Source organism: Urocitellus parryii, chromosome 13 (genome assembly GCF_045843805.1).
Source record: "Urocitellus parryii isolate mUroPar1 chromosome 13, mUroPar1.hap1, whole genome shotgun sequence".
NCBI lineage: Eukaryota > Metazoa > Chordata > Mammalia > Rodentia > Sciuridae > Urocitellus > Urocitellus parryii.
Window position 1 is genome coordinate 2218244 of NC_135543.1, and position 25530 is coordinate 2243773.

Here is a 25530-nt window from a genome sequence, read left to right on the forward strand (position 1 = left end):
AACAGTTACTGGATTCCAGATGAATCGAAACCAAGGTGGAACCCACCAGTGCGGTCCAGGCTGTACTTCATCTGTCATTATGGTTTCCAAAATGCTCTGGCAGTGTCTACACTGGACGCCGAATCAGTCCTCTGGTTCTTCCACTGGACTCACACACTGGCACGGGCCTCACACAGCTCGGAGGCAGGGTGGAGGCCCCTGGGCTGAGTCTCTTCTGCTCAGCTCTCCCTGCTGTGAAGCAGCACACACATGCTGCTGGCTCCAGAAGCTCACAGCCTCCTGGGACTCAACAGAGGGACAAGACCAAGCATCAATAGAGCAATCCTGCAGCTGGACCCAGCACCGGCCAGGTCCTTCCCCACCCCAGCCCATGCCAGCCTCAGGAGGCAGAACCTGCCAACAAGGTGACCAGCTCAGCACCTGCCACCTGCCACACTCAAGGGCAAGGCCCCAGGGACAACCTGAGCTGCATGGCTGCATGGTCTCCTGGGGACACTTTCATCCCTAACTTACAGGCCAGCTCCAGGGCAATGAGCAATGAAGGCCGTGGAACAGCAGGGCCCCCAAGTGCTTGTGCACGAACAGAAGGAGACAGCTCTCTCCCCCTCCCGGGGGGCCATGGAGGCTGGGCCCAGGCTGAGCCAAGGGGCCTGAACAGGGGCTGACACGGGAACTGGAGACAGACGGCAGGAAAAGGCCAACAGAGCTGCGGGGGGAGAGGGGAGGCAGATGTGGAAGGGGGCGGGGGGACTCTGTGTTGGCAGGGACGAGGGGCGCCTTCGTGGAGCACGGTTCTATATAAAGAAACAAGGAGTTGAAGATGATATCCCTCTCCAGATTTCCCCAGCGCTGCCCGCTGGTTAGATGGCAGGAAGCACACCGACGATTGGCCTGGGATTCTGATGACTCTCTCTACAAAAAGGAAGTAGGGCTCCTCGGAAAAATGGGTGATCTCAGAGCTGGGGGAGAACAATTCATTGAGCCAGAAAGTAAGAAAATACTCAAAATAATTACACGGCCAAATCAAAAGGCCCAAGCAGCGGCAGCCATTGTCCATGGCTACCCAGCACTAGGAACCCAGGCAGAGTCAGGCCCAGGGGCTGCGTGTGTCACCTGGAAGACAGTCCCCTGCCGAGCTTGGCTAGACCAGGGGAACCAGGGACCGCTTGGCCAGGGTGACTGAAACAGCATGTAACTGTTAACACTGTCAGTAACTCTTGCTTGGCCCTGAGAAATGGAAACGGGAAATGTGTTTGGTGGTGGAAAGCATCACGCGGGGAGAGTGTGTACTTTCCTTGGGGACCGATTTAATATTCAAAGGTACCAGGCATCACGGAAGGCTCTCGGTGTGGAGTAAGCCAATCACATTTGTGAAGACATTTCCATTCACTTTGTGACCTGAGCCAGGGTCGTCTGACCCAGAACCTGGAGTGAATGAACCTCTATCAATAACCCCAAAGGAGCTTTGGTCCCACCCCCCACCCCCCAGAAAAGGGTAGCAGACCCCTTTGTCTCTGGTCCTGGGCACTCCTGTCCTCTGCCAGAACCCCAGGAAGCAGCTGGCTTTCCTGGAGAGTGGGGCACTCTGAGAAGGCTGAAGGGCAGAGGCGATCCCAGACGGGCTGTATAACCTGGCCCATATGAAAAGCCCCCCCACCAGCACACTCGGACCCATGTGAGCCTAGGCTCACGTCTGCCCACACTGGCCCACACCAGGCCTGCTCCCGAGTGAGGAGCAGAGTGGTCTCAGGCATGGTGTTCTTCACGTGCCACACAGGCAGGAGGGCAACAGCAACCCAGACTCCCCACGGCTGGCCGGCCGTGTGACACACAGCAACCCAGATCCCACGCTGTCTCCAAGGGGGAGAAGCTATGACCCAACTCCACTGTATTTCCAGAAAGCCAGCGTCTGCACCCTTGTAAGCAGTCAGCTGGCATCGTGCCCACTTGCTCTCAAGCACCCTCTGAGCGAGAGGGAGCATGGCCGTCCCTAGCAGGAGGTCTTGTGGCCTCGCCACACAGCCACCCTGCTGCACCGCATGGACTGGCTGGGCGACAGCCAGAGAAAACCACCGACTCCAAACGGTGATCACTTGCCCCAAACCCCAAGAAGCAAATATACAGGAGTTTTAAAATAATACAAAAACTATCTTTATTATTTTTAAAAGCCAGCACAGTGGCTTTTGGCATAACTATGCATTTCTAATACAAAATTGGATTAAATAAATATCATCCAATGTATAAATAGACCATGAGACAATTCCGAAGATAAAAAGAGGACTCTTCTGTAAATTAAAAAATTAAATTTTCTTCAGTGGTGACTCAAGAACAATCACTATGGCATTTTAGAACTTGTCAAATATAATACAAAACTTGATTTAATACAAAAGTCTTCATGCTGTAAAGCGTTACACATAGAAAAGATTAAATAGCAAAATCTTTTATGATCACTGCCTATTGCTGCTGACATTGATACTAATGATTTTTTTTTTTTTTTAGTGCTTTAAATGTTTATTAGTCATCCACTAAGAAACCACCAGGCGCCTTGGGAGGCAGTGGGCGAGTGGACCGTGTGTCGGAGGAAGGGGCAACTAGGAGCACAGAGACCACGTAACGGTGGCTTCGTGCTCACCGAGGTGAAGAAACGTCACTGTCAGGGGGTGTGCAGGGCTTCTGGCCTCACGAAGCTCTGCTGACCCATTACCAGACAATGCAAAAGACGTAACCAGATTTCAAAATGCTGCTTTCCAAGGGCCCAAGCAGATATGTAACACTAAATTGGGTTATGTATATGTAGGCTCTTTTGAAATTTTACTCTAAAAATCCTAAAGCACCCACATTGCACGAATAAATTAAGTGTGAAAGAGGGCTCTGGGTCCAGCAGTCTGCCCCCACTCTGCAGGAGGCTGAGGCACACAGCAGGGATTACCGCTCTCGGTGGGGGAGGGCAGATGCCCACTGAAGTCAGCTTTGGGAGAACTTAAGAAGCAGGTGGGAGACACCCTCCAAATCAGGACCAGCAAGCAGTTTACACATCTTACATATTTCTCATAAGTGTTATTTACATAAATCTGTGGTGATCGTTAATGCTGAAATGTGGATCTCCATGAGCTACGAACATCCTTCTCAATAAGAGAGAATTCCACAGGAAGAACCGAGATCTCCTTTCAGAATCTGCCCCTGCTCTGCGGCCTGAACCTCTCACACACAAAAGCACCCAAGTTCAAAGGAAGGTACAAAATGCAGCTATGATTTTAAGACTCCGGTTTCCTTGAACGTGGCGAGGGAGGACACAAAGGAACAGACTGCAGATGCTTCCCCAGCAAGCGCTGCCTCAGCAGCGCGGGGCTCGTCCCATGGCACAGGGACGGTGGTGCTGAGCCGTGGCCATCACCTCCAGGAGCTGACGGGGCTGAGTGGCACTTGCTGAGCAGGTGAAAGCGGCTTCTGCTGTCACCTACCGCCCTCCCCGTGCTCTGTCCGCCAGATCACTCCCGCTGTCTGGGCTGCACAAGCCGCAGCGGGCTCATGCTCACATCTTTGGAAACGGAATCCTTTCTTTCAGCCTGTGCAAGTGCTTAGCAGTTCCTTTACCATGAGCGGGTCAAAGGCAGTGACAAACTCTCAAAAGCAGCCACAGTGGCTGTGGCGCAGGTGACCTGGTGGCGCTGTGCAGGACCTACTCCACGCCGTACCCTGATTCTCGGTCCGAAGCTCTTCAGGTAGACGCTGCGAGGGTTACCTCCCATGGTCTGGGCCTCAGAGGTAAAAGAAATATCACTAAGTTCTTCTCTGGTAAACATATCTGAACTTGAAATTAATTCATGTGCCAAACAATTTTATCTTAAATATTTTTAAAGGAAAAAAATTAATCACATTTCTTAATGTCATTTTGTATTTATAGCTATTCCACAGCAGATATGCCCTGGTGAGACAGCTCTAAAAATACAGCTCTCTATCCTCAAAACCCTGGTTACGCATGAGGCTAGAAATCTCTTTCCTAAAACAACTTCTTAATCAGCCAGTAAAATACAAAGATCAACCTGTACACCACAAACATTCAAGTGAAATCATATCATTTTAAAACCTTGTATTTTCAAGGAATGTTTTGCAAAGGAGCAGCTTTTATGATTAGAAAGTAAACCCAAATAATACATACACGTCTTGTGTTTGCCTGCTAATAAACCGAGAAAAGACACAGAATGGACTACTGATAGATTTTTTTCTTTTTCTTTAACCAAAATAAAAGTAGGCTTCAGATTCATGTGGTAAGGCCTTACTTAAACAGCAATGAACCACACAGTCACACACTCTGCTCTCTATATAGTTAGGAACTAAACACCCCCTTTTGGAGATGTCCTGAGATGACATTTAATGTTAAAAGCAAAATAAATAAACCAGCAAGAACAAAAACTTTAAATTCCAATAATTTCAACTTTGGGGATATTTGTTCACTAAAATTAATCAACATATCTAAAATATTTTAATACAAAATTATAAAAGAAAAAGTGCATTAAAAGCAGAGCCTTTAAAACTCTTGCACAGTTACAGTTTTTCTGAAAATGCTGCCACGCCAGTGAGCGGGCTGGCCTCTGGGGGCCACGGGGCCACAAGTCCAGCTTCACAAGAGGTCAAATAAGGCTTTTCTCTTCTTAAAAAAATATACAATACACAAAGCAGTTTTTGGGGAAAAGGTAATATTATTCAACAGTTTTCTGACTTAAATATTTTCACAAAATAACAAAAGTCTTCATGTCAGCGCAGTGTGACGTCTATACAGATACAGAGGTGAACAGCAAAGTCACAGATGCCCTTCAGAAGAACAGTGGGACGTCTCTTTCTTTCGGAGTCTGAGCGACTCCTCTTGATATACAAAATCCACACGATATTTACAACAACACGACTCTCCTCTGGAGCCAGGGAGGCGGAGAGAAAAACAAAGGCAATCATCTTTCAGAAGAAAATAAAACCCAGCTTTGTGTTACGGTGGGAAAGGTATCCATTTATTAACAACGACCAGGGGACTGAAGTGCTCGTGGGAGGAGCCTCAGGTGCGCACTCGGGACGGGGACTAGTGCTTCTATTTACAAAATATACTGCTCAGCCACACAGAGGCCCATACTATGTACATCGCATTTATATATAGAACATATAAATAACCCACAGGGAACCAGCGCGGCGTGGTGAACCTCGGCTTTGGAATGCTGCCGGACGCAGCGTCCGCGTTCCGCCCCAGCCGGGTGGGGCTTGGTGGGGACGTGTCTAGCGGGCACCATTGAGGACAATAAAGAATTCCCTGAAATAAAAGACACATCTCTTTATGCATGAAGAGGAATCATGGGGTCTGGGGGTTCTCACCCTTAACCTAAAACAAGCCTCCCGTGGAGAAGGCAGGGTGGAGACCTGCTCCCAGGAGACCACCTGCCACTCCCTACCACGGTGTGGCTTGTGCTTCTGCAGTGGCCTCACCCTGAGCCTCAGCAGATGCACACAGCAGGTCTCTCCCACCTGTGGGATGGCTGATCCTCCTGGGGCCAGGTGTCCTCTCCCTGCTGCCCCAGACCCTGGCTCTTCCAGCTGGTGGCCAGATGCCTGTGAGGGAGAGTTGGTCCAGCCACCTCTCAGGGGTCAGCTGTATTCACTTAGGGAAGGGTAAAAAGAGACGACTACTACTAACTTCCAAAACGCACAGAGTAAAGAGTGAAGAACCTCCCATGTGTCACGACATTTTTCTCAACTTCATGCACCTATCTTAGGGTTGTTCTGTAAGCGATGCTTCTTATAACAGAAAGCATGAAGGAAAATCTTACATACTTTTTCCAGGTTAACTTTTGTCTTTGCTAATACAAAGAAATCACACTACAATGATAGTAAGATCCAGTTAATTTCTTTTTAACTAGATACACTGGCCATGGAGAAGGTGAAGCTGACTATTGTAGTACCTGAGTTCAGTGATTCGTAGACAAATGAGAACAACGTGTTTACATTTCTCCCAGTTTTTTTCCTCTAAGTCTCTGAAAGACAATGATTCTTTAAATAATTTTATAGCTAAAAAACTATTGTGGTACATTTTTAACACTTGAAGCTTTAAAATAGAAATTCCAAGCGCTCTGTTCTTCATAAACGTAGCTGCAGAGCCAGCTCAGGTGCCCTCGCTGCGTCAGAACACGTTGGTAAGGGTCTGCCACTCGCCCGCAGCATCCTGCACCACCTCCTCCAGGTGCAGGGTCCTCAGCTCCTCCCCGTCCTGCTGCGGGGGAGCAGCTGTGCCCTGCAAGGTTCCTGCAAGGCAGCAAAGAGAAAATAGCTTCAGACCTTCAGCAGCACCCAGGTCCACCTTCAGAGCCTCACAGGAGCCAAGACGGACACCACCACCCTGCCTGGCTCTCCATCCAGTGAACCAGTCTGTTGATAAGACAGCATGGCATGCACACGAACACGGGCACTCAGTGCGTCCACACGTCCACACGGGGTCCGTGAGGAGTGACTAACAATTAATGTCAACAACACGGATGCCTTTTCTAACAGGAAGGAAAGCAGGAGCTCTACGGTGCAGATGTTAAAAAGAACAACTCCCCACAATATGAGCTGCTTTCTATTAGACGCCCCAGACACATCTAGATGCAGCCCCACCAGACACAGGAAGGCCTGTCTGCTGTCACTCACAGAGCACACTCTCTTTCATAACCTTGCCACACTCGAAACACACAGACGCAAAACCCCCTGGTCACACCCAGGGCTCTTCACAGATTTAACATTCCACACTCCTCTGCACAGCTACCACTACTGTGAGCCCAACTGAGGCTCTCTGTCATCGTTTCGTCCTTAAATAGACATTGATGCTGGGCTCCGTGTGGGAAACGAAGACCAGGAGGAGCAGCCTCAGATCACACCCCAACAGCTGCTCTGCTACGAATGAACCTCGTGGATCAGCGCGGAGAAACAGAGGCCCACATGTGGTCTGCACCGAGTAGACAGAAAGCAGACAGGCTGACCCTGACCTCGCAGACCCTGTGTGCCCCTACCAGGCTGACCCTGACCCTGACCCCTGGGCCCTGAAACAGCCCTTGACCTGCTGAGTGCAGGGCAAGGCCTCCAGTCACACTGCAGACAGACATGGAGCCGCTGCTCGGGGTGCCAGGCCCTGACTGCTCACTATGGCTAGCTCTGTCCTGTAAGAAGCAAGCCAACCAGGAGTGCTGCATGTGTGCAGGTTCCGGGTGGCACCTGGCTCCTGAGGCACTTCTACGTCCTTGTCTAAATAAACGGGACATTTCATCTCCTCCGACTCCGTGTGCACTGTGAGTGTCAGTGTGCAGCCTGCTCCAGTCTGCTCCTGGGAGCTAGAACGACTGGTCCAAGCCTCCTCACTTGGCACGGGACCACACCAGGCACTGGAGTAACCAACGTCCAGGCCTCCAGGCCTGCCCCGCCCACTGGACCTCACCACTTCTGGCCTCTCCCACCTCTTCTGGCTATGTTCCCCCATAGCTCAGGTCTACACACAGCCACTGTGCACACTGCGGGGAACAGCACACGCAGAAGAACGCACAGCCGAAGGCCTGCTTCTGAGGAGGGCTCACCTGCGAAGCTGTGGGCCCGCTTCATGTGCAGCTTCATGTTGCTCTTCTGCGTGAAGCCCATGACGCAGTAGTCGCACTTGTAGGGCCGCTCCCCGGTGTGCTTCTTCATGTGCACCTGCAGGGCGCTCTTCTGATTGAAGGCCTTCTCACAGAGAGTGCAGTGGAAGGGCCGCTCCCCTGCACAGGAAAGCCACCGTCAATGCCACAGTGTGAAAGAACCCCTTCTCAAGAAGACGCACGATTTTTAAAAAGACCACAGCAATGTTCTTCCTATTACTGTCACTCAGATTGCTAATTAGCAGGATTCTGGCAAATCTACTTTGGTTTAATAGCTGATCAAAAGCTATTAGAAGCCACAGAAGCATCCAGAAATCAAAGCAGAACACATGTAGTTTACACAAAACACCTCCAATGCATTTTGTGCAGCAGAGAGACACCGAGGACAGAGAATCAAATCCATTTAATATAAAGTAAAATGTATGCAATATTTTTCGTATTCCATGGAATGGCTTGACGTTACTACAGGATGGAAGGAGGAGTGGCCACACCGCTGCCTGCCGGGAGCCACCTGGAGGAAGGCCGGGTGCGCGTCCTGCCGTGGGCCCCCACAATCCTCCTCCCTGGGGTAGGGCCTCTCCCCTCTGCCCACAGGGTTCCTCCCCACCCACTCTGTGTGGTGGCCCTGCTGCTGCCCTCCAGCATCACCGTGTACTCATACATGCTGACTCACGCTGCGCGGCGTCTGTTCTTCCTTCCTGGGGGCCATGGCAGATGAGGCTGTGCCCCAGCAGCCTGTGGCGGAGCAGAGATGGCCTCTGCCCTCACCCTCACCCTGACTCTAGTGACTTCGCTCCTCCAAGTACGTGGGCTGCAAGGAGGGACGACTTAGGTGAGGCCCCTGCTGCAGTCTGATGAGAAGGGAGACCGGCAGGGCGTCCTGTCTAACCATGCAGCCTGTTAGAGCAGTTCCCCTGTGGGCACAGCCACAGCCACAAAGAGCGAGGTTCTGCCCAGCTGGGATGACCCCGGGAGTGAGCCTCTCTAGGGCACCCAGGCACAGGTGAAGTCCTGATGTTGGCCTGCGGGGCCTGAGCAGTGACCCTCCCAGGCCTTGTACTCTGGCCTCAGCACCACTGGCCCTGAGCGCTATGAGGGCCAACATGGCTGACCAGCACCACTGGCCCTGAGCGCTACGAGGGCCAACATGGCTGACCAGCACCACTGACTTGCTTATGGCGGAGCAGCTCACCCCCCCCACGCCTCGCATCTCCTAAAATCGCAGATGATTCAGTGTGATTTAAAACACTTAGGAAAAACTGCCAGAGCACTGAGGGTCAGACGGGCCTGGAGGAGAGCAAGAGGCTGCTGGAGAAGCACACCTCAGCGTGTGCACCCTTGGTGGCTCAGGGCTGCATGTCGTCTCCGCCTCCCAGACTCAGTCACCTCTGGGGAGGACGTAGGTGAGAGCACGAGGAACACGAGATGGTGCGAGGCAGCCTGCTGTCCACCAGCAGGCCAGGGTGCTGAGTGTAGAGACGTGGTTCTAAGTCTAGACACCAGTCTCCACGCCCCACCACTGAGAGGCCTCAGGGCTGCTGCCACTCCCCCTGACTGCAGAGAAAATGGGGGAATGTGGAGACCGAGACAGAAACAGCACTTTCAAAATATCAAAAACATTTAAATGCTTAATGGTCCACAGGTTGATTAGTAGTAAATAATTGAAGAAATGGAACGATTCACATTAAAATCAGGGACACGTACAATTCAGTCACTATGCTTTTGGAAATGTAACAGAAAGAGTCAACAAAGCACGAGAGACCTTAAGATGGACGGAGATCTGGCTGATGTGGACTCAGCACTCTGACTAACTGAGCTGCGGCTCCTGGGGTCGCAGAAGGTCACGGTCACCACCTTGTCACACAGCCCACTAGGCCCACTTGCTGGAACCCTAACAAACCTTCACTGCAGACTGGAAGGGACTGTAGCTTGTTCACCCTGATGCCACACTAGTGGCACTGCGTGGTCTTGCCACGCCCTCGCGGGCATCTACCTCACTCTAAAGGAAGACGACGGTCTACTGGTTGTTCCAAGCCACAGCAGACGTCAGCTTCCCACTCAGCAGCTCTGTGCTGCACGCCTGGTAGGTGTGGGGCTCTGAGCTTACCATCCAGGCCGCAGCCCACAACAAGACATGTGGCCCCATGTGCCCAGAGCCTGCATGCCAGGACCCTTCCAGGGAGCCATGGACCAGGGTGGCACCTGAGTGTCCCATGCCAGCCTTGAGCTCAGGTAGCTACGGGGACCCTGGGGGAAGAGAGATGCGAGATGCCCCTGGAGACATGTCAGGGGCAGCAGGCACAGGTGGGGAGAACACCTGTGGTTGGGCAGGGCAGGCGGGCAGCTGCGCACTAGGAGGCGTGGCTGCACAGAGGACGCTGGGCACCTGGAGGTAGAGGAGGGGATGAGTGGTTCAGCTCTGCCTTGCAGGTCCCAGCCTGGCTGTCCTCTGACAGGGAGCAGAGAATGGTCCTCAGTGGACACAGCCAGAGGGAGCCCTGCCCTGGTGGTGGCAGATGCGGGGTGCTGGGGACAGAAGGGGCAGAGTGATAGCCTGGCCATGGGGGCAGGACGGGTGAGCAGAGGGGTCATTCAAGCCGGGGGGCTGCGGAGGGCTTGTCTCTGCGCTGTTTCTCCCTGGGATACGAGGCTCGAGCAGAGGGAGGCGGGACAGGCAGACTGCAGAGAGACGGGGTGTGGCGGGAGGGCTGGCAGGAGCCCTCTGCGATTCTCAGCAGAGGCAGGGAAGGTGGCAGCCAGAGCTCACTCCCGATGGCCTCCACTCCTGTGGTGACAATGCCAGTAGCGAGACCTCCCTTGAAGAACCCAGGAATGCTGACCCATCCATCCCAAGTCGGGGGAGAGGGGAGTGTGCAGAAACTGCTTCCTGAAGATCACGGAGCACTGCTCTGGCACTGCACACCAAGTCCACTTTCACACTGGCTGTCCACTCAGGAGCAACAGAGCAGGCCACCCCTGCGCCTCACCTGTGTGGATGCGGCTGTGTCGCTCCAGCTGGCTTGGCTTGGCAAACGCCTTGTCGCAAGTGTCACACTTGAACACTCTGGGCTTCTGAGAGCTCAAGGAGGGGCCGGCCTGGTGCGTCAGCATGTGCTCCTGGAGGGACACGTGAAGGGCACATCAGACCACAGCAGAACTTCAGGGGCTCAGGACAGCGAAGCAGGGCAAATCACCACAAAGGCACAAGTGAGTGGCCAGGTCTGCCTAGGACGGAGGTGGTCGGCAGCCAGACGGTGACAGGCCTGGGGCTTCCCCGGGAGACTCGGGACATCAACAGTGGGTCTAGTGAAGCCCTCAGAAGCCTCCCCTCATCTCTTTGGACACACAAGTCCATCTGGAAGTCATGGCCCATGGCTGGCTCCCCAAGGCCTGTGGCCCTGCCTACAGACCCAGGAGATTCCCACCCAAACGCCTGCACCTCTGGGCAAGTTCTTCCAGGACACAACCATCCCTTCACAGGGAACTCGGGGCGTCTGAAGCCACCATGTCATTTTGGGCCTTGAACATTGCACATCTGCCCATTTGTCAGTGACTGTGTGTGTGTGTGCTGGTGTCTTCTGAGAGATCTGGCAGCTGCCGGGCTGCAGGCTCTCAAGGACGCCTGCTGCCCACTTCTCCAGCCTGTCACAAGAGTGTGGTTATTCTGCCTCTTGCCCTAAGGCAGAATTCAAGGAAGAATCATATGTGAGGAGGAGAGTGTGCTGCGCGGGTTCCCTGCGTACTGCCTCCCACGCCATGCTAGCCCATGCCCAGAACCACTAGGAGGTGGGTATGATGGCAACAGGGGACGAGAACCAGGCTCCAGAGAAGCTGGGGTCCCAGCATCAGAGCCGTACTGAGCCAGGACTCCAGCTGGACCTGGCCACAAGGCAGGCACATCGGCAGCACTCCACATGTCTGCAGCTCTACACACCTGCACCCCTCACCTGCAAGCAGCTGGGCTTGCCCTTCCCTGCTCAGTCTGGGCTTCTGTCCTCCAGTCTCTGTCCTATCTATACACATGATCCGTGGGACTCAGCCTTTGAGGACACAGCCACTGCTTCTGGGGCCATTTTCTTTGTCCCCAGGCACCTGGTGTTTCCTACGTCAACTTAGGGCAGAGCAGAACCAGACTCCTGGAGTGATCTGTCAGGGGACCATTCCCTCCATGTCTTGGACAGCACTGCCTCTCCTCATAGGGACGTCTGTCTGTATGTCTCAGCGCTCCCTTGCTGGCGGGGCCTGACAGAAGGCAGAAGCTCAGGGCACACAGAGGAGGCACACTGCCTCTGCTGACAGTGGGAGGTGGGAGCGAGGCCTGCATCCAGGGCCAGGAGGTGAGCACAGGGGCTGCTGGGGCCTAGTGGTGGCAGAGGACCCAGCTTGAGGGGGCCTGCAGGACATCAGCATGGGCTTCCTCCTTCTGCCGGGCAGAGGTCCAGCTTTCCCTGTGGGGTCACAAGTGCTGGACTGGTCAGGGGCAGGTGGGTAGAGATAGGACGGGACCCCTGCTTCCTGCACCTTCCTACTGAGTGCCTGGTAAAGCACCTCATTCCCGTCACCTCCTCACGGGCCTGTGAGGACCTACCCTCTGTCTAAAGGAGAGACCCCACAGCCCTGTGAAGTGGAGCCCTGGAGAGGTGGCGCCAGCTGTGGTTCGCGCCGGCCCTGTTTCCTCCAGTCAGCACCCTCTTCTTTCCCAAGAAGGCTTCTACCTGGAGTCTTTTCTGGAAGTCCGTGGCTTCTCATCTCCAGCCCGTTTATGTTGACAAACGTTGGCCATGATTCTGACAGATGACACTGAGCTGCTGTCACCTACGTCAGTAGGTGGAGACCTGCCCCAGGGGTGGGAACGGCATGCTGCAGCATGAGGAGGGGGTCCGCTTGCTCTGGTAGGACGGCTCTTAGACACCCAGGGGGCTGACAGCCTGCAGTGGGTGAGCAGGGACTGCATCCACGCCCAACTCTGGGGCAGGCCTGTCCCCAGAGGCACTCAAGCAGATGCCATCAGCAACCACATTACTCTAGCTCTCAAGAAACCCTTCTTTAAAAAGGGAGGGTTAGTCTGGGTCTAGACGGGATCTTGGGAGTGAGGACATTCAGCTGCCAGGTGAGTTAGCCAGGGAAACCCGGTCAGAGCAAGGCTTCAAAGCCACTGTCACAGAAGCAGCAATCATCTGCCAGAGCCCCATTTCTCCAGAACAATAAGGAGTCCCCAGGAAAGACCCCTCAGGCAGAGTCAAGACTGACTGCACCTGACGTGCCTCTTACTGCCCTGCCCCATCTCCACCCAGCACAGCGAGGCCCGGCTTTCCAGGATGCTGGGCAGTGCACGAGGTCAGGGGACCTGGGAAAGCACATGCTGCTGGCCACTGGGCAGAGACGTGCTGCAGGGAATCCACCTGCCGTATCCATGCAGCCATCGAGCCACAGCGAAGGTCACAGGCAGCCAGTCCCTTGAGAGGCCAGGACGGCTGACGACACCAGGCCCCGTTCTGCCTGTGCCTGCCTCCACAATTCCACCCTCAGGAAGACGCGGGCGGCAAGGAGCCCGCGCTGCAGCTGAGACCTCTGCCTTCTCCCTTTCCCAGCAGCACAACCACAGCACCAAGTGCAAACAGGCCCCTGGAGCCCGAGACCAGGCCACCTCCTCTGCGCTCATGCCACACCCCCTCCAGGCACTGCTGCTGTGGTCCCGACCCTGTACCCGCTGCCGAGTTTACCAACAGGAGATTTTTAGGACAACTTTAGGTTTATAGAAGAACTGGGCAGCGCCCCACAAACCCACCCCATGCCATTTTGTATCAGTACTGGGGTGTGGGTCACAGGAGCCCCAGTGTGGACACGGCGTCGACTCACGGTCACGAGCTCTCCCTAAAGCCCACTCTCTGTCCCATGTCTGCTCAGGCTCCTCATGGTGGTCATAGGCTCTCAAGACTCTCCTGTGTCTGAGGACCTCCAGCTGAGGGGTCAGGATGTCCCTCAACTGGGATTCGTTTAATGTTTTACTTGTGATTAGGCAGAGATGACAGGGTTCTGGAGGGTTGCAGCAAGGAAGCACGTGGTGGGAGGTGTGACCAAGGACGTGGACGCCAAGCACAGCAGAGCCACCCTAACCTGAACCCTGCCCAGCCCCTCGGAGAGGAACGCCAGGGGGTTCGTGAGAAGCCCCTCCCCAGAGCCTCCTCTTGCCTCCCACCTGCGAAGGCCTCCCTTGGACGTCACCCTTCACCCCACCACCCGGCCCAGTGGCCACGCAGCTCTTCACCTGTGCTGAGGGGCACCTCTGGTGAGCAGGCGCACACTTGCTCAGCCCAGCGGCACGCCCTGCCCAGCGCAGTCACCAGCTGCCCCGACTCCTGCCACACGCTGGCAGCTCTTCTCAGCCCTGAGCCCGACAGGGGAGAGGGCGTTCCAGCGCCTCCTCAGCCTGGCGGAGACGGACTGGAACTGCACACGAACACAGTCAGCTCTCCGTGCACAACACCTATGGGGACTAAGTACCCGGGCTCGCACACTCACATCACTGTCCTTCTCATTGAAGAAAAATGGGAGAAGCGCACTTATTTCCGCCATTAGGAACCCTGTGTGCTGCCCGCGGCTGCGGTCCCAGGGACGTACCTTGAGGTGCGTGGCGCGCTTGAAGGCCTTCCTGCAGATGCGGCAGCCATGGATGCGCTCCCGGCCGTGCGCCTCCTTGCTGTGGTGCGCCAGCACGGCGGCCGAGGAGAAGGTGCGGGCACACTCCAGGCACTGGTGCGCCAGGCTGTCCTTCTCGGGCTGGCTGCCTGGGGCCAGGGCGGAGACGTCGGCCACCTGCGGGAGTCGGGACCTGTGACTGCCAGACACACAAGCAAGGCAACCCAGCAACCCACACCACACAGCGGCCGTGCACCGCAGCCAGCTCCCGCCTGCCTCCGCACGGCTGCCTGGCACACTCGAATCCCCAGCCAAGGGCAGACCAGCCCCACCGACCGTCCTCTCTGGCCACCTGGGCCAGGCCACCACCACACAAGCCCCTTCCTCAGCCTAGCGATGAGCAGTAAGGCGCCTGACGCAGCGCAGGTGAAGACCGGCTGAGGGATGCAGGGAGCCCGGAACCACACCTGGGCACAGGCATGGGCACGGGCAGGCAGACGTGCTGCCTGCAGGGAGAGCCGTGGCCTGGCCAGCCTCAGGGCTTCGCAGCACGACTGCTTCAGCAGACAGACTGACAGCCCTCAGGAGGCTTCCAGCCTGTGGTGAGATGAGGCATTCCCCTAAACGGGGGTCCCGGCACCTCCCTGGGTGAAGACCAGTGAGTGCAGAGGAAGCCCACTGCCACACCCCGACAGACACGGAGCGGGCAGGGACCAAGGGCTGTCAGCGCGCCGTCCTGGTTCACCCACGCTGGTTCACAGACATGGGACACAGGGAAACGGACCCTCATTACAGAAACACGCTCCACAGCAGCAAAGGGCTCAAAGGTGCTCTGAGGTGGTTAATCTGTGCTATTAAAAAACAGACGGAGGGAGCAGGGAGCCAAACAGAGACACCGCAAAAGCATGGCAAGCCAGGCCTGGTCTACCTGTCTGTGAAGAAGCCAACAAAAGCCTGCACAGAAGCTAAAGACCCCTGTGAAAAATGACCTCCCAGCTGCTACTCTATAACTGCAGACAAAAACCCGCCACGGGGTTGGCAGAATCGGCACCCAGCGCCGAGCACTGCGCAGAACCCAGAGGGGGCGGAGTGCCTGGCGTGTAGAGGGAGACGCCAGCACCTGACCCGCTCCATTCAGGAGAAACCGCCAGCGCAGTGGCGCACGCCTGTGGCCCCAGCTCACCCGGAGGCTGAGGCAGGAGGACCTCAGTTCAAGGCCAGGTATGTCATTGGGAGAGACTTTGTCTCAGAATAAAAACTGGAAAAGGCTGGAAGTCCCAGGGTAAAGCCCCAGGACTGGGGAACACAGAGACTGACTGTCAAACGGCTTCCACACCAGCCCTGCCCCACACCAACAGGCAGCAGGCCACCAGGGCGCAAGCACCCCAGGTCCTCACTGCACCTTGGGCCACAGGTGCCCGACGGCCTCGGAGGCACCTCCGCAGAGCGTGACCGACTCCACAGGGCGAGCAGGACCCCCGACAGCGCAGTGGGCTTGGGAGACACTGCTGAAACCCCCTTGCCAGGAGGGGAAGAGCACGCGGGACACAGCAAGTGGGACGAGATCTCCACGCCAGAGAGACACATGCCACTGGAGCCAGGCCTCGTGCACTTCCAATCTGTGGGGGGAATGTGTGGGGGCACGTGGTGTGTGGGGGGAATGTGTGGGGGCACGTGGTGTGTGGGGGGAATGTGTGGGGGCACGTGGTGTGTGGGGGGAATGTGTGTGGGCACGTGGTGTGTGGGGGGAATGTGTGTGGGCACGTGGTGTGTGGGGGGAATGTGTGTGGGCACGTGGTGTGTGGGGGGAATGTGTGGGGGCACGTGGTGTGTGGGGGGAATGTGTGGGGGCACGTGGTGTGTGGGCACGTGGTGTGTGGGGGGAATGTGTGTGGGCACGTGGTGTGTGTGTGGGGGAATGTGTGTGGGCACGTGGTGTGTGGGGGGAATGTGTGTGGGCACGTGGTGTGTGTGGGGGGGAATGTGTGTGGGCACGTGGTGTGGGGGGGGAATGTGTGTGGGCACGTGGTGTGTGGGGGGAATGTGTGTGGGCACGTGGTGTGTGGGGGGAATGTGTGGGGGCACGTGGTGTGGGGGGGAATGTGTGTGGGCACGTGGTGTGTGGGGGGGAATGTGTGTGGGCACGTGGTGTGTGGGGGGAATGTGTGGGGGCACGTGGTGTGTGGGGGGGAATGTGTGGGGGCACGTGGTGTGTGTGGGGAATGTGTGTGGGCACGTGGTGTGTGGGGGGGAATGTGTGTGGGCACGTGGTGTGTGTGGGGAATGTGTGTGGGCACGTGGTGTGTGGGGGGAACGTGTGTGGGCAAGTGGTGTGTGGGGGGAACGTGTGTGGGCACGTGGTGTGTGGGGGGAATGTGTGGGGGCACGTGGTGTGTGGGGGGAATGTGTGTGGGCACGTGGTGTGTGGGGGGAATGTGTGGGGGCACGTGGTGTGTGGGGGGAATGTGTGTATGGGCACGTGGTGTGTGGGGGGAATGTGTGTGGGCACGTGGTGTGTGGGGGGAATGTGTGTGGGCACGTGGTGTGTGTGGGGGGGAATGTGTGTGGGCACGTGGTGTGGGGGGGGAATGTGTGTGGGCACGTGGTGTGTGGGGGGAATGTGTGTGGGCACGTGGTGTGTGGGGGGAATGTGTGGGGGCACGTGGTGTGTGGGGGGAATGTGTGTGGGCACGTGGTGTGTGGGGGGAATGTGTGGGGGCACGTGGTGTGTGGGGGGAATGTGTGTGGGCACGTGGTGTGTGTGGGGGGAATGTGTGGGGGCACGTGGTGTGTGGGGGGAATGTGTGTATGGGCACGTGGTGTGTGGGGGGAATGTGTGTGGGCACGTGGTGTGTGGGGAGAATGTGTGTGGGCACGTGGTGTGTGGGGGGAATGTGTGGGGGCACGTGGTGTGTGGGGGGAATGTGTGTGGGCACGTGGTGTGTGGGGGGAATGTGTGGGGGCACGTGGTGTGTGGGGGGAATGTGTGTATGGGCACGTGGTGTGTGGGGGGAATGTGTGTGGGCACGTGGTGTGTGTGGGGGGAATGTGTGTGGGCACGTGGTGTGTGGGGGGAATGTGTGTGGGCACGTGGTGTGTGGGGGGGGGAATGTGTGTGGGCACGTGGTGTGTGTGGGGGGAATGTGTGTGGGCACGTGGTGTGTGGGGGGAATGTGTGTGGGCACGTGGTGTGTGGGGGGGAATGTGTGTGGGCACGTGGTGTGTGGGGGGGAATGTGTGTGGGCACGTGGTGTGTGTGGGGGGGAATGTGTGTGGGCACGTGGTGTGTGGGGGGGGGAATGTGTGTGGGCACGTGGTGTGTGGGGGGAATGTGTGTGGGCACGTGGTGTGTGGGGGGAATGTGTGTGGGCACGTGGTGTGTGGGGGGAATGTGTGTGGGCACGTGGTGTGTGGGGGGAATGTGTGTGGGCACGTGGTGTGTGGGGGGAATGTGTGTGGGCACGTGGTGTGTGGGGGGAATGTGTGTGGGCACGTGGTGTGTGGGGGGAATGTGTGTGGGCACGTGGTGTGTGGGGGGAATGTGTGTGGGCACGTGGTGTGTGGGGGGAATGTGTGGGGGCACGTGGTGTGTGTGGGGGGAATGTGTGGGGGCACGTGGTGTGTGGGGGGAATGTGTGTGGGCACGTGGTGTGTGTGGGGGGAATGTGTGTGGGCACGTGGTGTGTGGGGGGAATGTGTGTATGGGCACGTGGTGTGTGGGGGGAATGTGTGTGGGCACGTGGTGTGTGGGGGGAATGTGTGTGGGCACGTGGTGTGTGGGGGGAATGTGTGTGGGCACGTGGTGTGTGGGGGGAATGTGTGTGGGCACGTGGTGTGTGGGGGGAATGTGTGTGGGCACGTGGTGTGTGGGGGGAATGTGTGGGGGCACGTGGTGTGTGGGGGGAATGTGTGGGGGCACGTGGTGTGTGGGGGGAATGTGTGTATGGGCACGTGGTGTGTGGGGGGAATGTGTATGGGCACGTGGTGTGTGTGGGGGGAATGTGTGTGGGCACGTGGTGTGTGGGGGGAATGTGTGTGGGCACGTGGTGTGTGTGGGGGGGAATGTGTGTGGGCACGTGGTGTGTGTGGGGGGGAATGTGTGTGGGCACGTGGTGTGTGGGGGGAATGTGTGTGGGCACGTGGTGTGTGGGGGGAATGTGTGTGGGCACGTGGTGTGGGGGGGAATGTGTGTGGGCACGTGGTGTGGGGGGGGAATGTGTGTGGGCACGTGGTGTGTGTGGGGGGAATGTGTGGGGGCACGTGGTGTGTGGGGGGAATGTGTGTGGGCACGTGGTGTGTGGGGGGAATGTGTGGGGGCACGTGGTGTGTGGGGGGAATGTGTGGGGGCACGTGGTGTGTGTGGGGGGAATGTGTGGGGGCACGTGGTGTGTGGGGGGAATGTGTGTGGGCACGTGGTGTGTGTGGGGAATGTGTGTGGGCACGTGGTGTGGGGGGGAATGTGTGTGGGCACGTGGTGTGGGGTGGGAATGTGTATGGGCACGTGGTGTGGGGGCGGGAATGTGTGGGGGCACGTGGTGTGTGGGGGGAATGTGTGTATGGGCACGTGGTGTGTGGGGGGAATGTGTGGGGGCACGTGGTGTGTGGGGGGAATGTGTGTGGGCACGTGGTGTGTGGGGGGAATGTGTGTGGGCACGTGGTGTGGGGGGGGAATGTGTGGGGGCACGTGGTGTGTGGGGGGAATGTGTGGGGGCACGTGGTGTGTGTGTGGGGAATGTGTGGGGGCACGTGGTGTGTGGGGGGAATGTGTGTATGGGCACGTGGTGTGTGGGGGGAATGTGTGTGGGCACGTGGTGTGTGGGGGGAATGTGTGTGGGCACGTGGTGTGTGGGGGGAATGTGTGTGGGAACGTGGTGTGTGTGGGGGGAATGTGTGGGGGCACGTGGTGTGTGGGGGGAATGTGTGTATGGGCACGTGGTGTGTGGGGGGAATGTGTGGGGGCACGTGGTGTGTGGGGGGAATGTGTGTGGGCACGTGGTGTGTGTGGGGGGAATGTGTGTATGGGCACGTGGTGTGTGGGGGGAATGTGTGGGGGCACGTGGTGTGTGGGGGGAATGTGTGGGGGCACGTGGTGTGTGTGGGGGGAATGTGTGTGGGCACGTGGTGTGTGTGGGGGGAATGTGTGGGGGCACGTGGTGTGTGAGTGTCTGGTATGTGTGGTGTGTGTGTGATGTATGTCTGTTGTGTGTGTGTTGGGTGTGTCTGGTATTTATGTGGTGTGTGTGTGTGGTGTCTAGTATGTGTGTGGTGTCTAGTATGTCTGGTGTGTGTGTGGGGAGTGTGTGTGTGGTATCTAGTATGTGTGGTGTGTGTGTGGGGGGGTGTCTGGTATGTGTGTGTGTGTGTGTGTGATGTATGTCTGGTGTGTGTCTGGCATGTATGTGGTGTGTGGTGTGTGGGGGTGTGTGTGTGTGTCTAGTATGTATGTGGTGTGTGTGGGGTGTGTGTGAGGTGTGTCTGGTATGTATGTGGTGTGTGTGGTGTCTAATATGTGTGTAGTTGTCTAGTATGTCTGATGTGTGTGTGGTATCTAGTATGTCTGGTGTGTGTGGGTGTGTGTGTGTGTCTAGTATGTGTGTGGGATGTGTGAGTGTGGTGTATGGAGGGGGAATGTGTGTGGGCACGTGGTGTGTGAGGTATGTGTGGGGGCACATGGTGTGTGTATATATGTGTATATATACATGTGTGTGTATATGTGTGATGTCTGGTATGTGGTGGTGTGTGTGGGTGTGGTTTGTGTATATGTGTGTGATGTTTGGTATGTGTGTGATGTGCGTGGGTATGGTGTGTGTGTGATGTCTGGTATGTGTGTGGTGTGTGTATGTGTGTGTGATGTCTGGTGTGGGTGTGGTGTGCGTGGGTGTGGTGTGTGTGGGTGTATGTGATGTCTGGTATGTGTGTGGTGTGCGTGGGTATGGTGTGTGTATGTGTGTGTGATGTCTGGTGTGTGTGGGTGTGTGGTGTCTAGTATATGTGTGGTATCTAGTATGTCTGGTGTGTGTGGGTGTGTGATGTCTGGTGTGTGTGATGTCTGGTATGTGTGTGATATCTGGTGTGTGTGTGGTGTGTGTGGGTGTGTGTGATGTCTGGTATGTGTGTGGTGTGCGTGGGTGTGGTGTGTGTATGTGTGTGTGATGTCTGGTGTGTGTGGGTGTGGTGTGTGTATGTGTGTGTGATGGCTGGTGTGTGTGTGGTGTGTGTGGGTGTGTGTGATGTCTGGTATGTGTGTGGTGTGTGGGTGTGGTGTGTGTATGTGTGTGTGATATCTGGTGTGGGTGTGGTGTGTGTATGTGTGTGTGATGTCTGGTGTGTGTGTGGTGTGTGTATGTGTGGCGTATGTGTGGGATGTGCCCGTGTTGGGAGTGGAGGCCTAAGGCAGAGGCGCCAGGTGCTTGGCCCTCAAGAGGAGAGTCCAGCAGGGGAACCCAGTGGCCTCTGGGTCATGCTGTCAAAGGCCCAGGGCTGCCCAGCAGGAGCCAGGTGAGTGGAGCTCAAGGCCACCGCGCGCACCCGAGGCACAGCACCGATCTGCTGACCCTAGGTCTCCAACAACCTCACTCCCTACCAAACACTCCCCCTGGACCAGCAGAGCTCAGGGCCAGCAGCCTGGCACAAATGCCCAGAGTCTCACCCCTGCACTTGGTCACGGTGCGGAGCAAGGAAGCTCCAGATCCACCAGGGCACCGACGCCACCCAAAGCCTTCCTGCGTCTTACCCCTGATCCCGCGGGTACAATGTGGCAGGGGGCTGGGCACTGCACAGGCTTGAGGTGAGGACACCGGTTACACAGGTCAAGCACCAGGAAGGGCCAGCCTCAGTATGGGCAGCAAATGTCCACAAGCAGCAATGTGGACCCAGGGCGACGGGCCTTCAGGCGGGAGCAGGGGACCGGTGCCCAGGTGCGAAAGCAGAGGCTCCTGCTGGATGAAGCCCTAGACTCACCAGCCGCCAGTTCTCAGGAAAGTGGAGTGAAGGAGCAGAAATAGCCCCTGCAAGCCCTAAGGCAAGCCCATGCTGCCTGAGCTCCTCAGTGGGCAGGCTGCAGGGGCGGGCTGCACAGGGCCGCTGGTCCCCCAGGACACATCCAGGCTGGAGGTGCCAAACCAGTCTTACAAACAGCCCCAAGGATAGAACTGGCCTCCACCAGGCGACTCGCACACAGACCCGGGGCTCACGGACGCATGCCCCTCAAGGTCAGCCCAACCACATGGGCCACCCCGAGGTCCGTGCATGTGGATAAAAGGACATGCATACCTGGTAGGCAATCTCTTCACATGTGCCTGATGAAGACTGTGGGGTGTGGCTCACCAGTATGACTTGCGGTGAGCCCGCTCCACCTTGGCCCGAGAGAGATGGATCCGTGAGTAGCGCTGGGAACTGCTGACCCTGGCCAAGAATTGTGTTAACTTTAGAAGAATTGGTATTATTTTATTACTCATTCAGATCATTCCCAAGTAAGCAGAAATTCAAAAGATCTTTCACGGTGCAGCCACTGTGGGAAGAAGACTCACCAGACAACACAGCCATCCCAAAGAAAGAAACCTAGTCCACTGGACTCCTGTGGACAGAGGTCAGGGCAGCACTGGGACAGCCAAAGAGGGATCACAGTGCAGACGCCACCAACTGAAAAATGCACGGACGCGTAAAGGCATATATGTGGTGGTGACAGTTTTGGGTGACAGTGTTCCCCAGAGGCTCATGGACTGCACAAGGGCTTGGTCCCCGATGCAGCAATGCTCCAAGGTAGAGCCTAGGGAGCAGCTAGATCACAGGGATCTCCTCTCTCTCCACTGAGGGGTTCTTAAGCAGATGGGCTCCTGGGAGGTGGTGGACACTGCTGCCCTGCGCCTCACTCTGTTTCCCAGCTGGGATGCGGTGAGCAGCTGTGCTTTGCCCTTCCCTCAATGTCCATCACCAGCACGGCGACCTGAAAGCCAAAAGAAATCTGCCTCCTGTGAGTGGCTTTCCAGGTGTTTTGTTGCAGTGACGGAGCGTGACACAGGGGTCTCTAGACAGAACGGAACGTCACTGGGCAGTAAAAAGACATGGAGCAACATGGAAGAACCTAGAAACCATGCAAACTGAAGAACAGAGTCACACAAGCCCGCCTGCCCTAGGATTCCACAAGTGACCAACAGGTAGAAACGGAGGAGCCAAATGGCTACCAGGGGAGAGGGATAGGAGAGGGCTGGGCAGCCTGGCAGGGAGAGCAGGGCGTGAGGGACAGTGCACCAGGCTGCTGGGGGGTGGAAGTGTTCTCCACCTAGACCAGTGACGATGCCCACGTGTGCTGCTCCCTGTCGAGGGGCATCCCATCTACTACACACAGATGAGCAGTGAGCATCCTGGCACCTATGTCGTTGGAACCTGGGCAGATTTCTTCTTCTAAACCAGGTCTTCGTACCTATGAGTTGACGGGGTACAGTGTGACACAGGGCTGTGAGAACAGAATGTGCAGTGATCAAGGGGAGACATCGTGTTTCCTCCTCCTGAGAATCCTAGAATTCCCCTCTCCCAGTGCTTGATGACCCAGGCCCACATGTCACCTCAGGTGACACAGGGCGTTCTTTTTCCTGGTTACATGGTGGAATTCAGATAGGCAAAAGCTGACCCTTATATAAGTGGGTAGACCCAGTGGAATGCCAGTAATACTGCAATTTAAGTACTGACTGACAACCTGCAAAAAAATGGATGTTCCTTTGTTTTAAGAAAAAGATTCACTTTGGCTATCATACACAAAATGGATGAGTCTCCGTGAAACCAGCACCTTTAGCTATGAGAGTAGAGATAGTTGTGGGGAAAGACACTTCAGCAGGCAACAGCAACTAGAATGGCCCAAGCAATAAATGCCTGACTGACACAGTAACCCAGGGAGCCGAATGGCCTCACACTGCACATGCCTGACTGACACAGTAACCCAGGGAGCCGGAATGGCCTCACACTGCACATGCCTGACTGACACAGTAACCCAGGGAGCCTGAATGGCCTCACACACTACACGTGCCAGACTGACACAGTCACCCAGGGAGCCTGAATGTCCTCACACACTGCACATGCCTGACTGACACAGTAACCCAGGGAGCCTGAATGTCCTCACACTGCACATGCCTGACTGACACAGTAACCCAGGGCAGCCTGAATGGCCTCACACACTACACGTGCCAGACTGACACAGTCACCCAGGGAGCCTGAATGTCCTAACACACTGCACATGCCTGACTGACACAGTAACCCAGGGAGCCTGAATGTCCTCACACACTGCACATGCTTGACTGACACAGTAACCCAGGGAGCCTGAATGGCCTCACACACTGCACATGCCTGACTGACACAGTAACCCCGGGAGCCTGAATGTCCTCACACTGCACATGCCTGACTGACACAGTAACCCAGGGAGCCTGAATGTCCTCACACACTGCACATGCTTGACTGACACAGTAACCCAGGGAGCCTGAATGGCCTCACACACTGCACATGCCTGACTGACACAGTAACCCAGGGAGCCTGAATGGCCTCACACACTGCACATGACTGACTGACACAGTAACCCAGGCAGCCTGAATGTCCTCACACACTGCACATGCCTGACTGACACAGTAACCCAGGGAGCCTGAATGTCCTCACACTCTGCACATGCCTGACTGACACAGTAACCCAGGGAGCCTGAATGTCCTCACACACTGCACATGCCTGACTGACACAGTAACCCAGGGAGCCTGAATGGCCTCACACACTGCACATGCCTGACTGACACAGTAACTCAGGGAGCCTGAATGTCCTCACACACTGCACATGCCTGACTGACACAGTAACCCAGGGAGCCTGAATATCCTCACACACTGCACATGCCTGACTGACACAGTAACCCAGGGAGCCTGAATGGCCTCACACACTGCACATGCCTGACTGACACAGTAACCCAGGGAGCCTGAATGTCCTCACACTGCACATGCCTGACTGACACAGTAACCCAGGGAGCCTGAATGTCCTCACACACTGCACATGCCTGACTGACACAGTAACCCAGGGAGCCTGAATGTCCTCACACTGCACATGCCTGACTGACACAGTCACCCAGGGAGCCTGAATATCCTCACACACTGCACATGCCTGACTGACACAGTAACCCAGGGAGCCTGAATGGCCTCACACACTGCACATGCCTGACTGACACAGTAACCCAGGGCAGCCTGAATGGCCTCACACACTGCACATGCCTGACTGACACAGTAACCCAGGGAGCCTGAATGGCCTCACACTGCACATGCCTGACTGACACAGTAACCCAGGGAGCCTGAATGGCCTCACACTGCACATGCCTGACTGACACAGTAACCCAGGGCAGCCTAAAGGGCCTCACACTCTGCACAAGCCTGAGTGACACAGTAACCCAGGGAGCCTGAATGTCCTCACACACTGCACATGCCTGACTGACACAGTAACCCAGGGAGCCTGAATGTCCTCACACTGCACATGCCTGACTGACACAGTCACCCAGGGAGCCTGAATGTCCTCACACACTACACATGCCTGACTGACACAGTAACCCAGGGAGCCTGAATGGCCTCACACACTGCACATGCCTGACTGACACAGTAACCCAGGGCAGCCTGAATGTCCTCACACTGCACATGCCTGACTGACACAGTAACCCAGGGCAGCCTGAATGTCCTCACACACTGCACATGCCTGACTGACACAGTAACCCAGGGAGCCTGAATGTCCTCACACACTGCACATGCCTGACTGACACAGTAACCCAGGGCAGCCTGAATGTCCTCACACTGCACATGCCTGACTGACACAGTAACCCAGGGAGCCTGAATATCCTCACACACTGCACATGCCTGACTGACACAGTAACCCAGGGAGCCTGAATGTCCTCACACTGCACATGCCTGACTGACACAGTAACCCAGGGAGCCTGAATGTCCTCACACACTGCACATGCCTGACTGACACAGTAACCCAGGGCAGCCTGAATGGCCTCACACTGCACATGCCTGACCGACACAGTAACCCAGGGCAGCCTAAAGGGCCTCACACTCTGCACATGCCTGACTGACACAGTAACCCAGGGAGCCTGAATGGCCTCACACTCTGCACATGCCTGACTGACACAGTAACCCAGGGAGCCTGAATGTCCTCACACACTGCACATGCCTGACTGACACAGTAACTCAGGGAGCCTGAATGTCCTCACACACTGCACATGCCTGACTGACACAGTAAC

At 56.3% G+C, this 25530-nt stretch overlaps 1 protein-coding gene across 3 annotated transcripts in view; it reads right to left on the reverse strand.

Annotated features, from left to right (window-relative positions):
* Positions 1-2182: 2182 nt before the first annotated feature.
* Positions 2183-25530, reverse strand: part of Znf236 (zinc finger protein 236) — a 123165-nt gene continuing 99817 nt past the window's right edge. For all 3 annotated transcript variants that reach the window (XM_077792167.1, XM_077792165.1, XM_077792166.1), the window contains 5 exons: positions 21552-21683; positions 14262-14456; positions 10628-10757; positions 7584-7760; positions 2183-6282 (listed from right to left, as the gene is read on the reverse strand). In XM_077792167.1, the coding sequence (XP_077648293.1) occupies positions 6161-6282; positions 7584-7760; positions 10628-10757; positions 14262-14456; positions 21552-21683 (756 nt within the window). In that variant the 3' untranslated portion in view covers positions 2183-6160. The remainder of the gene's footprint in view (positions 6283-7583; positions 7761-10627; positions 10758-14261; positions 14457-21551; positions 21684-25530) is intronic.